This window comes from Limulus polyphemus, unplaced genomic scaffold (assembly GCF_000517525.1).
Source record: "Limulus polyphemus unplaced genomic scaffold, Limulus_polyphemus-2.1.2 Scaffold1721, whole genome shotgun sequence".
Lineage (NCBI taxonomy): Eukaryota > Metazoa > Arthropoda > Merostomata > Xiphosura > Limulidae > Limulus > Limulus polyphemus.
Window position 1 is genome coordinate 66,479 of NW_013667331.1, and position 14,913 is coordinate 81,391.

A 14,913-nucleotide genomic window follows, 5' to 3' on the forward strand; every position below is an offset into this window, starting at 1 on the left:
GCAAAATTTAATAACCCAGCCATCTCATAATCATCAGATATGACCTTCTTTTATCATCCCTCAAGGGTCCTACCCCCATCCTAACATTCTGTTTACTCTTAATGTACTTAAAGAAATCCTCACAATTAATTTTTACATTTTCAGCCAATCTTTTCTCATACATCCTTTTTGATGTCTTAATTTCCTGTTTCACCAACTTTCTTGATCTTCTATAATCTTCTAAATCTCCCATAATACCAGCCAATTTAAATTTCTTAATTTTATGATGCTTTTCTTTAATTTTATTTTTTATACTCTTTGTGAGCCAACCTGATTTCTCTACTTGCAGCTACCCTTTTCTTTCTATGAGGAATATGTTTACCTTGAATATTTAAAAAATTCCACATCTGATCAGTGTTTCCAAATAACTCAGCTGCTCAATTCACAACAGATGATTCTTGTTGCATCCCTTCAAAATTTGTTTCGAAATTTGTAATCAAAATATCATTATTCCTTATCTCCATATGTAGCAAAACATTGAACCTAACAGAGCAATGATCACTTGCAACCAGATGCTCCCCAATTTCTACCCTCTCAAGCATTTCTATATTTAAAGTTAACAATAAATCTAAAATAGCATTGTTTCTAGTAGGTTCTTTGACTAATTGGAGATTATTGAATTTGCAAAGGTCTTCAGTTTGCTTTTGTAAGGTGTGAATGATACCACGCTAAACTACTGAGGATGAGAGGATTTGAAATAAGAAAAATGTGATCTTTTGAATGTAAGACACCTAGGAATGAGAATTCTTTACTGATTTCAGTTTCCATTGTGAAGATAATACTTAAATGTTACAAATTCATCTAAAATAGGAGGTTCTCGAGCAAGTTTGAATAAAGTTCTTATAAAATAGGTGTAAATCAATATATATCATCCATTTTTCAGAGTTTGCAAGTGCAGATGCATGTGTGTCATTCAACTTGTCCATTATAAATATCATTTAAACCTGAGGAAACAATAGATCCCACTGCTATGTCTTATGTTTGTTCTGAAAAATTGTGATCAAAACTGAAATAAACTGATTCCATACAGAGGGTGAAAACAATGAGAATGTTGACAAACATTACTTTTACTAACTATTATGTGTAGGATTATGGATTTCAATACAGTATTTCCTAGCTTTCTAAACACATGTTGGATTTTAATGATAACTTATTAGCAAATATTAATAGAGAAAAGAGAGAACATCCATAAATTGTATTGTAATAGACTGCATAAAAACAGTACCAAATTCACAGTCTTTTACACACAGTTATAAAAAAAACTGAAAATGATATAATACATCTGGGAGAATAGATTTAACCTGGTCTTCCTGAAACTCCAGGTAAACCAGGGGGTCCTGGAAGGCCTTCAAATCCTTTATCTCCTTTCTGTCCTGGAATTCCAGGGAAACCAGTACTTCCTTTAGGGCCTGGAAATCCTGTTCCTGGCAGTCCTGGTGGTCCTGATGGGCCAAGATCTCCCTTTGGACCTGGATGACCCACATATCCAGGATCTCCAGGCTCTCCCCGCTGTCCTGGTAGACCAGGTCGACCTGGCTCTCCTACAAAACAAATATATATGAAGTTAGTAAATTTTGAGTGACATCTTCAAAAAAAAAAACTTAAGGCTGCTCACTCTGGTGCCATTTTACTACAGTATTTATCCATATGTAGTTAAAAAATGTATTAGTGAATTAATAAAAATGTTGACTACCATTTACAACATTGTTTTGGAAATAATCTTTACTTATCTAGAATTGGAAAAAAAGGATATGTGTAATATAATGAGTAATCATTTAAACATTTCTTAATTTCCTATTGAAATAACTTTTAGTGTAATAATGCAACAATATGATAAAACTTGGGTAAAGTTAAAAAAGCATGGAAAATTGATACTAGATAAATCAAAAAGTCGTATCATCAAACACAATGTGGCCAATGCATCACATTCTGCAAGTGAAGGGAAGCATTCACTATCACATGACTTAATGTTGAACTCAAATGAATTACTTGGAGACTGTGTTGAATTTTATTTCTCAGGTCTTAGAGCATGAGGATTGTCTCAATATACATGGTCTTTCAAAACAATGTAGTAACTATAAATTTCTGGGACTGAAATCCAGAGACAAAGAAAGCCCTCCTTCATGGCACTGTGGGAATCTGTCTTAAAGTCTCTGGTCACTAAACATGTCAGAAACCATATCCAGAACAATACTGTCAGTTTGAGTCTGGCCACTTTTTTTGATGGAACCATGTTTGTGACAGGTTTAAATCCATAACTGTTATGAAAGGTTAATATTCTCATTATACGTTTCAAAATATCACTCAAAGTTCACAGTATCTTCAAAGAAAACTGATTCATCGGTTTTAATTTATGAGAGAGTGTACATACAATTACATGCTGTGAGTGTAATGAGCATTCCATGAGGGCACATGGTTATCCACTTGCCCTGAAACTTGTTCTGGTGATTGATTTATCCATTTATACGAAAATAAGTTTATTTTTCAATAATCATGCAAAGATAGATTAGACAGAAGGCAGCTAGCTAACAGCACCTCCCAGTTACTCCTGTCTGACTGAATGGTGTGATTTCATCATCACCCTTATAATGCACCAAGGCCACAAAGTGTAAAGCAATTATTTTTTTCTTTTGGTGGATAAGGATGCAAAGGACCCTTGGATCCACAATCCTGACTATAAATGCTGTCTATGCTCAACTACTGTAGCAGATATGTACAAAGAGTGTCACTTCTTCAAACAAACTGCAATTAGTATTTTATAAATATACCCACACTCAAGCCCAAGATGTTATTATAATATAGATTAGGAAACTTACCTTTACTTCCATCAATTCCAGGAAGTCCATCCTCACCTGGTTTACCTGGAATTCCTGGTTCTCCTCGATATGAATGGCCTGGTTCACCTGGTGGTCCTCTGGGACCTACAGGTCCTGGTTCTCCTGTATACACATATTAAATGTTATACAGTTACAGACTGATTCATCTTAAGATGGAGAATTATATATTAAATTTCAAAAGAAGAAAGCTCCTTTATATTTCTAGACTGTAAATGAGTTTAATTGTAAGTTGAGATAACATGCATATGTAGATTATTCCTATCATCCATAAAGTTCTATAAAACAAAAGTTTACCTGGTAATCCTGCAGGTCCGTCTTTCCCAATAAGTCCATCTAATCCTCTTGGGCCACGATCTCCTTTTTCACCTTTGAAACAACAACAAAAAACTCACTAAAAATATCTTGTGTTTTTCAATTTTATTCACTTAAACTCAAAGTGAGATATGTAAATAAAACAGATATAATACTACACACTGCATCAATTGTATACATATATAGATTACAATGATGGTGCTTTGTACACAAATGAAAACTAAGATTTCTAGTGTGAAACTAAATTCAAAACTAAAGCTATTGCTCAAGAGGGACTTCTATCATGAGTAATACCTTTAGGAAATAGAAAATATGAGGAAATAGAGTTTAAGTTCACCAGATATGGCTTCTAATTATATCTTCTGTTCAACCATTTTCAAGCAACTGGAAAATGAAACAGGCATTCTTGCTATTCAATACCAAGACATACTGGTCAAGTCTTCACAGATTTCTATGTGAAGAGACTTTTGAAACAGATACCAGAAAACTGTCATATTCATGCACTAAATGGTTTAAAAGCATGCAGGAAGTAGTATGTTTTGGATATAATAGCCTTACAGCAGGCCTTTTGCAATAAAAGCTATGCTGTAGGGCTATTCTCAAAATGCACAGATCATGGCAGAATGTCACAACATGGTGAAATGCCAAAATATTTTTAATATAATGTACTCACCTCTATGTGTGTAAACAAATATATATAATTATTATCTAAAACAAACCTTAATAAAAATATAATGTTGCATAACCAAAAGAAATGAAGTCTCCAGAGTACAGGCTACAATGTAGGAAATACAAAATATATCTTGGCCTTTGGAGGTGACTTTATAAGCAAATGGAAACTAAAACTTTTAAATAAACAGTATGATACAAACATTTACAATTATTTTTGAGATTAAAAACATTAAAGCACTTTATACATTAATAGAATCACATTCATATTGCAAATAAACAGCAATTATTTTATCTTGTAATGCATTATTTTAAAGTTAAAATTTCAACAGAAATACTATAAAACATAAATTTTAAACAAAAATGGGACTTGGTTAAAACTTAATACATTATTATACTTACATCAAAAAGATGGATACATGTACTTCTGATATGAATTAGATGATATTTAATTGTAGGTTTTTAAACATGTTTTACCTGTCAGAACAATGGATATGGCTGGCATGCTTCTACTTAGTGACCAAAATAAATACAAACTTTTAATAGAAATCTATATAGCTTAGAAATATAAACTTATAAAAAAAAAAGAAGAGAGTGCCTAATATTACTCTAACACATCTGCCATAAGTAATCTTAAAGACCCCAATCATGGAAATTTAACTTTTTTACATATAGATTTTCAAGCATGTAAAAATTTGCTATTAAAGGCATTAATGGCTCTTTTAACTAATACTTGTTTAAGAAATTTAAAAGCAAGAAAAATAACTAATAAATCTGTTGGAATTTAAATAAGAGTACATTTCTAACATTTTGAAACTAATTATAAGAATGAATTCTTACCAGGAAATCCAGGAGGTCCAGTAATTCCTCTTTCTCCTTTTGAACCTTCTGTTCCGGGAGGACCTCTGTCACCTTTTTCTCCAAACCCTTGTCCTTACAAAGTAAAAATTAACAAAATACAAAGAAAAGATTGTGTAAACAGTAAAAAAAAAGAAACATCCAGTTTAAAGTTGTATTACTAAATTTGACAGTGGTGTCTTGGACCATTTTCATCAATAATGATAATTCCTTGATATATATGGTTGCATAATTAACAATAAATGAGTACAATTTTCTCTATAAAGTGCTGATAAAATATATCTAAAAAGAAACGTAAATGTAATACCTTTATTACTACCTTTCTGCACAGTAAACTTTCATAGAACTTTGAAAAAATAGGTTCAGCTGATAGTTATTGTCCATTTTAACCTTATCATCACGATTAAAATACAATCTAAACTTAGTATAAACTATAATACACTAAAACTTGTTCCTAATATGTAGTTACATCCAAGCATAAGATATTACATAATTTTGATGAACAATGTCTACTTATTTTCTTATTCAAATATCATACCTTAGATGACAATCAGAAACAATTGTGAAAATATTCACATGAATTCTGTGTTACAAAATCAAGCCTTAAAGCTCCTTATCTATTTATAGTTTAGGTGAACAAATGTTAAATCATTTTAAAAACTGACCACCTCAAAGAATCTCCTCTTTCATAGTAGCTACGTGTAAGATATAAAAGAATTTACAGATTATCTGAAAAACTTTCCATACAATTTTATGAGCTTGCATGAATGTCATTTTTATAAAGGACCATCTACTGTTGCTACAAAAATCTACTCCAGTCCCATGTTATATATGAAAAATGGCAAGTTGCAGTCAAAGTTATACAAAGCTAAGGGTACATTAACTGTAGAATAGGAGAATACAGTAAAATGTCTCAGAGATCATTAGTAGCCTTGAAATTGTGTCAACAAGAAAAAGTTTAACATGGGAAGTATCAACAACCCAGTCAACTTTGAACACCCACAACAGATCTTTCAAACAGATTTAGGTTTGGTAACAAAAGAAACCTAATAGGGTGGACAGTTTCAGACAACTTACAATCTTTCCCACCCACTCACTCATTTCTATGGTAGCACCTCATGCCATTGCACAGCATCATATGACACAATAGTAAAAAATGGATTGGCTTCTACAAAGAAATAAACCTACTAGAAAGTACAATATATATTACACCCACCCACCTGCTAAAAAATTATGCTGAAATGCCTACGTGATAAAAATAGGCAGTATATCTACTCAAGTATATTAGAGAGACAAACCCAGTCTGGGTCACCATGTCTTTTCCCTCAGGATCAGGTGCATATAGGACACCACTGGATGGGGAGAAACTGTGTGGATTATGCTAAAGACAATGAGTGAATGGTAAATTAACAGTCCCCCTCTTCCAGGTAGTGGGAAACAGATGATGACTTTGTACATGTTTGAATATGGTCCTGTCATACTGCAACAACAACATACCAGATGTAGGCCTACCATATTACAGGATCACAGTCACATTCTTGACATGGCATCCATCAGTTAAACAGTCCCATTTTTCTAATAGTCTATGTCATTTTGTGTCCAGGGGTGGTTTCCCATGTGGTACTGCCTTAAAAATAGGTGAGTTGACTTGTATGTCTCCAAAAAATATCCATCTTATGAAATCTCTGTTCTTAATGTAATTATATATTACCAAACCTCAATCCTTTCTGATATAGATTGCTTTGGGTGTAAACATTGTCAAAAATTCATTAGATAATACATTATCTAATCTCAATCCATTATGATATGACTTTTTGGGTTTAAACATTGACTGAAATTTTCTGCATTGCCTATACTTGTTATGATAAGATTTGTTTTTGTTGATATAATCTTGAAGTTCCTCCTAGTTACTAAGACATTTAATAGTGTGTTACAATTCTACAAGTGCTGTATCATTAGTAATGTGTAGTTTTATCTCCATTTGCTACTTTTCCTTTTAACACAATAGTGAGGCAGATTTCTTTGGCAACTGTAAGTGACATTTTTCTAAATGTCACAATCAGCAAATCCTTACCTGGAAACCCACGAAGTCCTTTTTCACCTTTATTGCCTTTTAAGCCATACAATCCAGGAATACCATCTCTACCTGGTGGTCCCACATCACCTTTTGGTCCAGTTAAACCAGGTATACCAGGTGCTCCTCGAATTCCTTTTGGCCCAGGGAACCCTGGCAAACCAATGTCACCAGGTTTTCCAGGGGGTCCTGGAGGCCCATCAATTCCAGGTAGCCCAGGAAGTCCTCTTGGTCCAGGCTTTCCCTGTTCACAAACATTTCAAAAGCTTACAAAAGACAGATATTTGTCATACTGTTATATAAATGTCTACATAAATGAAAAACAACTGATATGTAATTGACCTAACCAAATTGGTACTTACAGTATTTTTCAGAAAAAAATTGCATGTCAATAATACTTTTACAAACATTAATTACTTAAAGTAGATTTTATTTGAGTAATAGAATCAGATATTTTGGCAATGCTGATTTGCTACGGTGACTAAAATTTTTTCAGTTCGAATATAATTACAGCAGCTTCTCTCCTCTTAATCAATTAATTCCACATACATTTTTCACAGAGAAGAAAAACTTTCTAGAAACATAATCAAATTGTAGTTAGACAATACACAATGAGCTTCTTGAATGACATGAAAAAAAAGGGAAGTTTCAGGTGGTGTTTGGCAGCACATATATACAGACATACATACATACTATGTTTATAATCAAAAATATATCCACTATGCAAAAAAGTAAGATTTGAACATTAAGCTAAAGTATTATTGAATAATAAAGATTCTTTGTTTTGAGAGTGTACACATAGTAAAATAATTTCTACCTGTCAACACAACAAAGTAAGATTCCAGCTCATTTTTAGTTCTGTTTTACATCTCAATGTGGAAAAAAGATTAAGTTACAAATAGCCTTTCACCAGAAAATTTACTAGGACCACTGACACTTCAATACCCAATGTTCATAACATTATTTTTGAATTGTGTACTAACATAGCATTAGTAGATCCAAAATGCTAGAAATGTAACAAATAAAGAAATAGGCTGGTACAAAAAACCTTAAAAACATCCGGCAAATGCACATTTTCTAATTCATATCTAATTAAGTTTACCTTTCAAAAAATTGCTAAAAGCATTACATCTTTGTTAATACAAAATGACAAAACCCTGTAACCCATGAGCACTCTTAAAAGGTGGACCTTTTGAAAGTGCTCAGATTATGGGGTTTTATTGTTTTATCTTAAGAATTCTTCAGTTTATACTGAATCCCACAAATGTTGACTAATAAGTTAAAAAAAATTATATGGTGATGCATATCCTTCAAAACTGTTGACATAAAATTTAAACTTTCTCTGCCAGAAGACACATCAAATGTATTGTAACTTTTATCTTCCATATATCAAAATTGGAAAGCCTCTGTGTACATGTAAAACTAACAATATATTGTGAAAAACTAGAAAAAAATAATTTATATAAATTATCCAATCCCAACATTATAAGTTCCCTTCACATTATCAAATCATTAGATTTTGGTATGCAAATACATCTGACTCTACCATGATATATATATTGTTTATCTGTATCATACTTATTCAAGGAGCACAGATGCAAGATGGGCTATCTGTGCTGTGCCCTTGCAGGAAATGAACCTCAAATTTTATGATTATAGTAAAGATATTCTGTGATATTTAAGGGTGTTGTGTCCTACCTTCCCAGCACATTGTATAAGTGTTGATTGCACACTGTTTCAATTTGGGAAGGGGAGGGGGGGTTGAAAAATAATTATCTTTCTTTTTTCAATAAATTTAGTGCAAGCCATAACATAAATTTGCACAGAGTCAACAGATTCAATGAACTGTAAAAATTTCCCATGATTTGTTAAGCCATGATATATGTACGTCACAGATTAACTATTGGACATTTATTTAACAAGCATATTTCCTACTTTCAAAATAGGTCATATATAGACTCATTAAGATATATTCTTAACTTGCCTTCTAGTTGCTGAAAAAAAGGTTAAATCCTATAAAACCACAAAAGCTCATACCAACTTTACTGTGTTGCATACATTAATATACAAAAAATGTTCTTAAAAACTGAAATTATAGCATTAAAACTTTCTATATTACTATAGCTCACTATGTTGCATATATATATAAACCCCTACTGTCTTTATAAAATTATACATTTTTATTGTACTTGTTTGTTTCCCTTTTATTAACTATATTTTTGTGTGCTAGCAATATCCCATTGAAGTCAAAGCCACTGGAAAACAACAGAACGGAGAGACCACTGTGTCAGATAAATGTTGTCTGGACAGGAATCCAATCCATGACAAGAGTGAAAGCACCCAGAACATGACACACAATGATAGGAATATTGAGCATGTAGGACCAAAAAGAAGATCCAACGTATGAATAGACAAAGATAGAGAATGGGTGCCACCCTGGTGATTGAGATAAGCAACCACTAAAGAAAAATCAGAATACCATAGGATTTCTGGCCAGATGGAGAAAATGAACCAAAACACGACCTACATTGAGAAGCTCCAGGATTTGATAGAATAAGACCTCTCAGGCTCAGACCAAAAATCCTGAATCTTCCAGTTGATCAACCCATGCCCCCATCCCCAAAGGGATGCATTCATGAAGAAGGAGGAGGAAGTGGGACACCTGCCGATGTGCAAAATTACATTGGTCATGAATAGCTTACAAAGGAGCTCACATATGACATAAGGGGATAAGGGCTACCATGGAAGATCACCTCCCCCCCCAAAAAAAAGTTATAGAACTTCATGAGCTGTAATCGAACTGAAAACCCATTGAACGAAGTTAAGGAGGAGTAGGGCTGGCCCAACTGAGATGTATGTGGAAAAAAGAAAAACACCCAAATGGAAAAGATATTCGATAGGTCACAGTAAGAACCTCTCAAACTGAATTAACAGCCAATTATAGGTGCCTCCATGAGCAGCTGATAAGGGTAACGGGTGGACTACTGTTCGAAACTTGCAAAAAGGGCAGATCTGCTGCTCCAGTAAAGGCCTAACCCAGTCAATACAGAGCAACCAGCAGAACACAACAATGAGTGGTCTGGATAAGGGAAAAGACACAGAAGAGGAGTCTGATCAGAGGGTAGTTACATAGGTGAAGAACCCTCCAATCTTGACTGAAAGCATCCACCCCCAGAATTGAGGGGTGAGGAACTCGAGACCAAAAAGGAAGGAAGTTTGGTATTCCAGTGAGTGGGAGACATATAAATTTATGTGGTGTCTGTTGAGAACCCACCCACAGAAATACATGAGGATAAAGAGACATTTCTGAGGAGAATCTGGTTGGGACATAATAAGAGATCAGCCACAAGATTCATAACTTCAGGAACATGACCCACCAAAAAGCGGGTGTAAGTGACAGACTCGGAACATGAAATGGTGAGTTTGAAGACCCAGAATGCAAAGATGATGTGCAAAATAGCATACCATTCGACCAAAATACAAACAGATCTGAAGAAAGACAGAATGGTAGTGTCCAGAACTAGATAACAGAACCCTTGTAGATGAACCAAATGAAAAAAGATAAGGCAAAAAAACTCATCAAAGTGAGAGATAGAACTCTACAGTGAAGCAATGCATCTACAGATAATGATACAGCCAGAACACATCAATGATACGACTCCAAACACCCGTGTTTTTGGAGACAAAACAAAGACGGGATTAAAATCCTGGTTGATTGGGCACCATCTCTTTGATATCTGCTTTGTGTAGAAGGACTCGACCATACTCGGCATGATGACTGGACAAGATGCAATCTCGAGAGGAGAGAAGGAGAACTAGGAGTGAATGGAAGGAAGAAACCCACAGATAGAACCCATATAAACCATGAAATTTTCATGAGTGTAGGCAAAAAGACACAGAAGCTAAAGAATTTAAAGAAAGTACTCATTACCAATGAACTAAGAAAACTTAGAAACATACAGAAAAATAAACATGCAAAACTATGAAATTCGACCAAAAACATAAAACAATAAATCAAACCTAAAGTACAAAACTACTAAAGGAACTGAGAAGAGAAACGACCCTTAAATATCAAATTTATATGTCCACTCAATGAATCTATAAGACAAAAGACAGAAAAATAAAACCTACCCTGAAGATTATGGGAATAAAATGGCACCCAGTTAACAATAACAAAGTTTGACTTCAAACCAAATCTCCAATTAGATGTGACTAGTAGCAAAAAAAAAGAACTTACAAACTAAATAAAGTTAGCTGTGAAAAGAAGTAAAAATTTAAACAAAAATAAAAGAATAAATAAACTTCAAATGCAAGTTTTAAACTAAAGTAACCTAGATGGTAAAAGAAGTATAAAAATCGAACTAACCCAACACTGAGCAGAGGAGATATGAATGACCTAAATTATCAAGGAAATAAATTAGATCTATCCACATGAGCTCACATAATCTCACTGAACAAGAGTATATCTACAGGAAATGAGAAATGCACACTGAAAACTTACCACAGATCTCCCAGGAAAAAGAACAATACCTAACCCAGCAGATTACAAGGAGGAATGGTAGCAGGTGGAAAGTGCCATAGAAAGAAACTTTCCATAGAGTAGCTCTATTCCTCTGCACAGAAATCATAACTTGAAAAGAAAAATCGTTGGCTAAACGTAAGACATGAAATTCCCCTCAGAATGAAAGCCTGTGCTCCCCCAGCAGAAATCACCAACCCGCGAGTCCTGGGGACTAGTGTTAGAACCATTGTATACTTATGGCAGGAAGATTATCATCTGCCATATTAAATCTAGAATTCATATGAACAAAGTATAATTCGGAAACAATAAACATTTAAAAAAGAAGCAAGTAGAAACAATGGAAACCAAACAAAAGAAGTCGAAACTGATATAAATTTTTGATCAATCACATGGAGAATGAGTTAAAACACACGTCTATACACTAGAATGCCAACCGAGAAAGTGAGGATTGTGCTGCAATGGTAGAGGAAGCTATCTGTGCCAGTATAGAGGGTGCAGTATGATTGGTGGAGGATAGTCATACGATCAACACACATTGCTGCAATGGTGCAAAAGTGAAGGGGTATAATAGACTGGTGCACTATTGAAAATTTTAGCAATCTTAGAGGGCAAATCAAGGTCAAGATAGCTTTGGGTGAAAGGAGGAAGTACACTTTTGGAAAATTGAGTAATAATTTTGTAAAATAAAAACACCAGAATTAAATTCATCAAAGGTATGCATGAGTAAAAAGCTAGAGAATTTATTGTAAGTGACACATGTAAACAAGTTACCAAATACACGGTCAAGTAAAAGAGCTGGTAGCCAGAGTAATACAGTTAACCAAGGATTAGCCAAAATGTACAAGATGCATTTGAACTAAGTAGATATCACCATAGTATTCACAGGTTCTAATCTAACTAAATGACTGAGGTAATAACATTCTGTATAATGAACTGTTATACTAACAGTCACCTGGGACTCCAAAATTGTTCATTATTTCTTTATTAAATTCAAAACTTATATAGTTAAAAAATTAAGGTGTAATCACGAAAGATCTGAAAAGCTCATGGGAGTCTGTAAACTATTTTAATCTCATAAGCATCAACAAAAAAGTGTGTTAATATCACAAAATTGAATAAACTTGGTGCTCAAAATATGATGGGAGTAGCGTTTAATTTCTGCCAGATTTCTCCTTTAAATATAATGGTAGAAACACTATAATTAGTTCAAGACTGTCTTGATTGAATGAAAAATTTATATTTGACTAATGCCATTAACTACATAACTTTCCTCCAGCTCCATCCAAAGTAACAGCCGCAATAACTTTTGAATTGTTATCTTCACAAACTAAAAATTTAATCTTCTCCACACCCATAGATATGGATCTGGTGCCTCTTTTTCTAGAAATCAAGCAATGGGAAGAAGAATCCTCACTTGTAAAAAATGAGAGTTCATGTGAGGCTATAAAATGTCATAATGTAGAGCAATTCCACTATATCTAATGAACTATGAGGAGAATTTGGAGCATTTGTATAAGAATATGAAAACTTTATAGCTTTGAAATTAAAAGCATTTGTTTAATTAAGAATTCTTAATGCTTCATTAGTGATACTTATAACTCTGAGAAGTAAGTTACATTTTTTATTGCCAAATAACTTTCATTTTTTGGTTTTAGTGCATAACTTATTTTGGTAATGTCAGAAAACCTGAACATTTTAGCTAAAAAATATTGTCAGTATACCTACAAGTGCATTAAGCTTTGTTATCATTTTCACATTCAATGTTCTATGAAGAAAATACAGGTTCAAATGAACAGAAATCAGGAACTTTACTTTAGGCAAGGCTTATCATCATTAAAGCTGAGTGTGTTTAATAATAACTTTATCAGATAAAACATTTGTCAACATATGTTGTTTGGAATATTTATAATAAGAAGTTAGCAAAAAAATATTGCTATTTGTTTATAGCTATCTACTTACCAACAAGTCTATAAACTTTGTTCCTTTAAATGGATCTTACACAAAGTATATAATTAACTTGTACAAAAAGTATAGTACCTTATTTTCATTTTGTAACTTATATATTTGTTTCTTTTTATTAACGCTGAATCATATAAATGAACACCAGGTATTAAAATACTTCATACTTCTTCAATTTAATTACACCATTGGACAAACAGCTCTGATTCGTTTTGAATGCTACCCATTAAATAATAAAACTCCTGTTCAGAATTTGTTAATATTTCCAGAATGGTTTATGCTGTATGTTGGTTGTTACTGTGCCAAGATAAAACAAGTTATTTAGCCCATAGAAATAAATGTTTTAATATGTTATTAAAAACATGTGGATCAGATGATACTTTCTTTTCATATTACCAGTCATTCTGGGTGGCCTAAAAAGATAACCTCTCACTATACAAAAATTAATGATTGTAATTCTAATTATACTGAAGAATATTACTTGTCATTAAGTAATATAATAGCATTCCAAGAAAAACAAGCATTGAAAAAGCTCAAGTAACAGTGAAACAAACTTGAATTATACAGCTAGTGTAAAAATGACTTCTCTTAATCAAAATCATCTTTAACATGTAGAGTGCAATTCCTTTGCATATATTACATAATATAAACTTTTCTCTATAAAATGGTCATGTACATATAAGATGTTATAAAAATTGATGTCTAGAAACTAATTAAAATCAAAACAAGCTCATAAAAAATTATAGGTTTCTTACATCATAACCTCTGTCACCTGGCATGCCTGGTAACCCTGGTTCACCCTTCTGGCCATCAAATCCTCGAATCCCAGGAGGCCCAGTAGGACCTCTGTCTCCCTTTGGTCCACGAGGTCCAGGCAGTCCTACTCCTTGTGGACCTTGATTTCCTTTCTGACCAGGTAATCCATCAAATCCTTTTTCCAAGATAAAAGTAAATATATATATCTTGTTCTAATTTGTAACATTTAAGTCACACCCAAAATTCTGCTAAACAGAAAAGAAATACACCTGTCAAAAGAAATAACATTTTACTGAAAAAAGGTATTGTCTATAACGGGTTTTAAGATAAAAAGAATATAGTATTCTGCAAGCATCATCCTTTAAAAACATTAATAAAGAAATATAACACATTTCATTTACAAATTATTTCTTCTCCTACAACAAATGTAAAATTATAAAAATACAGCATCTGATTTCACTTGAAGATGTAGAAGAAAAATTATCAAACTGTTTTTTAATAATCAAAAGGAATCAATTATTATAAGTGAAAACATGCTTCATTTAAATATATATTTAAATTACCGAGAATATGTCTCCTTTAACAGTACAATATGCATATATGTTTGGTTGTAACTTACATAGAAGGTAAAAATTACAATTATGTTATCAATTAAAAATAATGAAAAGGAACAGGTACATATTTGCTCTATTGTATATTGACAGCTGTACAAAACTAGAAGCAAGGGATCATGAGAAATAATTATCTTTGTGCAGTGACCACCTTCCTGCTTTTACAGCATAAAGCTTTGTGGTTTTATAATTTGTATAAGTAAGAGACCAAAAAATAAAAATCCTTAAACTGTTGATAATATCATTTATTGTGATAAACATATATATATATATATA

At 32.9% G+C, this 14,913-nt stretch overlaps 1 protein-coding gene across 3 annotated transcripts in view; it reads right to left on the bottom strand.

Annotated features, from left to right (window-relative positions):
* Positions 1-14,913, bottom strand: part of LOC106464694 (collagen alpha-2(IV) chain-like) — a 168,913-nt gene that overhangs the window by 10,119 nt on the left and 143,881 nt on the right. For all 3 annotated transcript variants that reach the window (XM_022392462.1, XM_022392463.1, XM_022392464.1), the window contains 6 exons: positions 14,026-14,201; positions 6,790-7,033; positions 4,698-4,790; positions 3,171-3,242; positions 2,856-2,978; positions 1,341-1,580 (listed from right to left, as the gene is read on the bottom strand). In XM_022392462.1, coding sequence (XP_022248170.1) covers positions 1,341-1,580; positions 2,856-2,978; positions 3,171-3,242; positions 4,698-4,790; positions 6,790-7,033; positions 14,026-14,201 — 948 coding nt within the window. The remainder of the gene's footprint in view (positions 1-1,340; positions 1,581-2,855; positions 2,979-3,170; positions 3,243-4,697; positions 4,791-6,789; positions 7,034-14,025; positions 14,202-14,913) is intronic.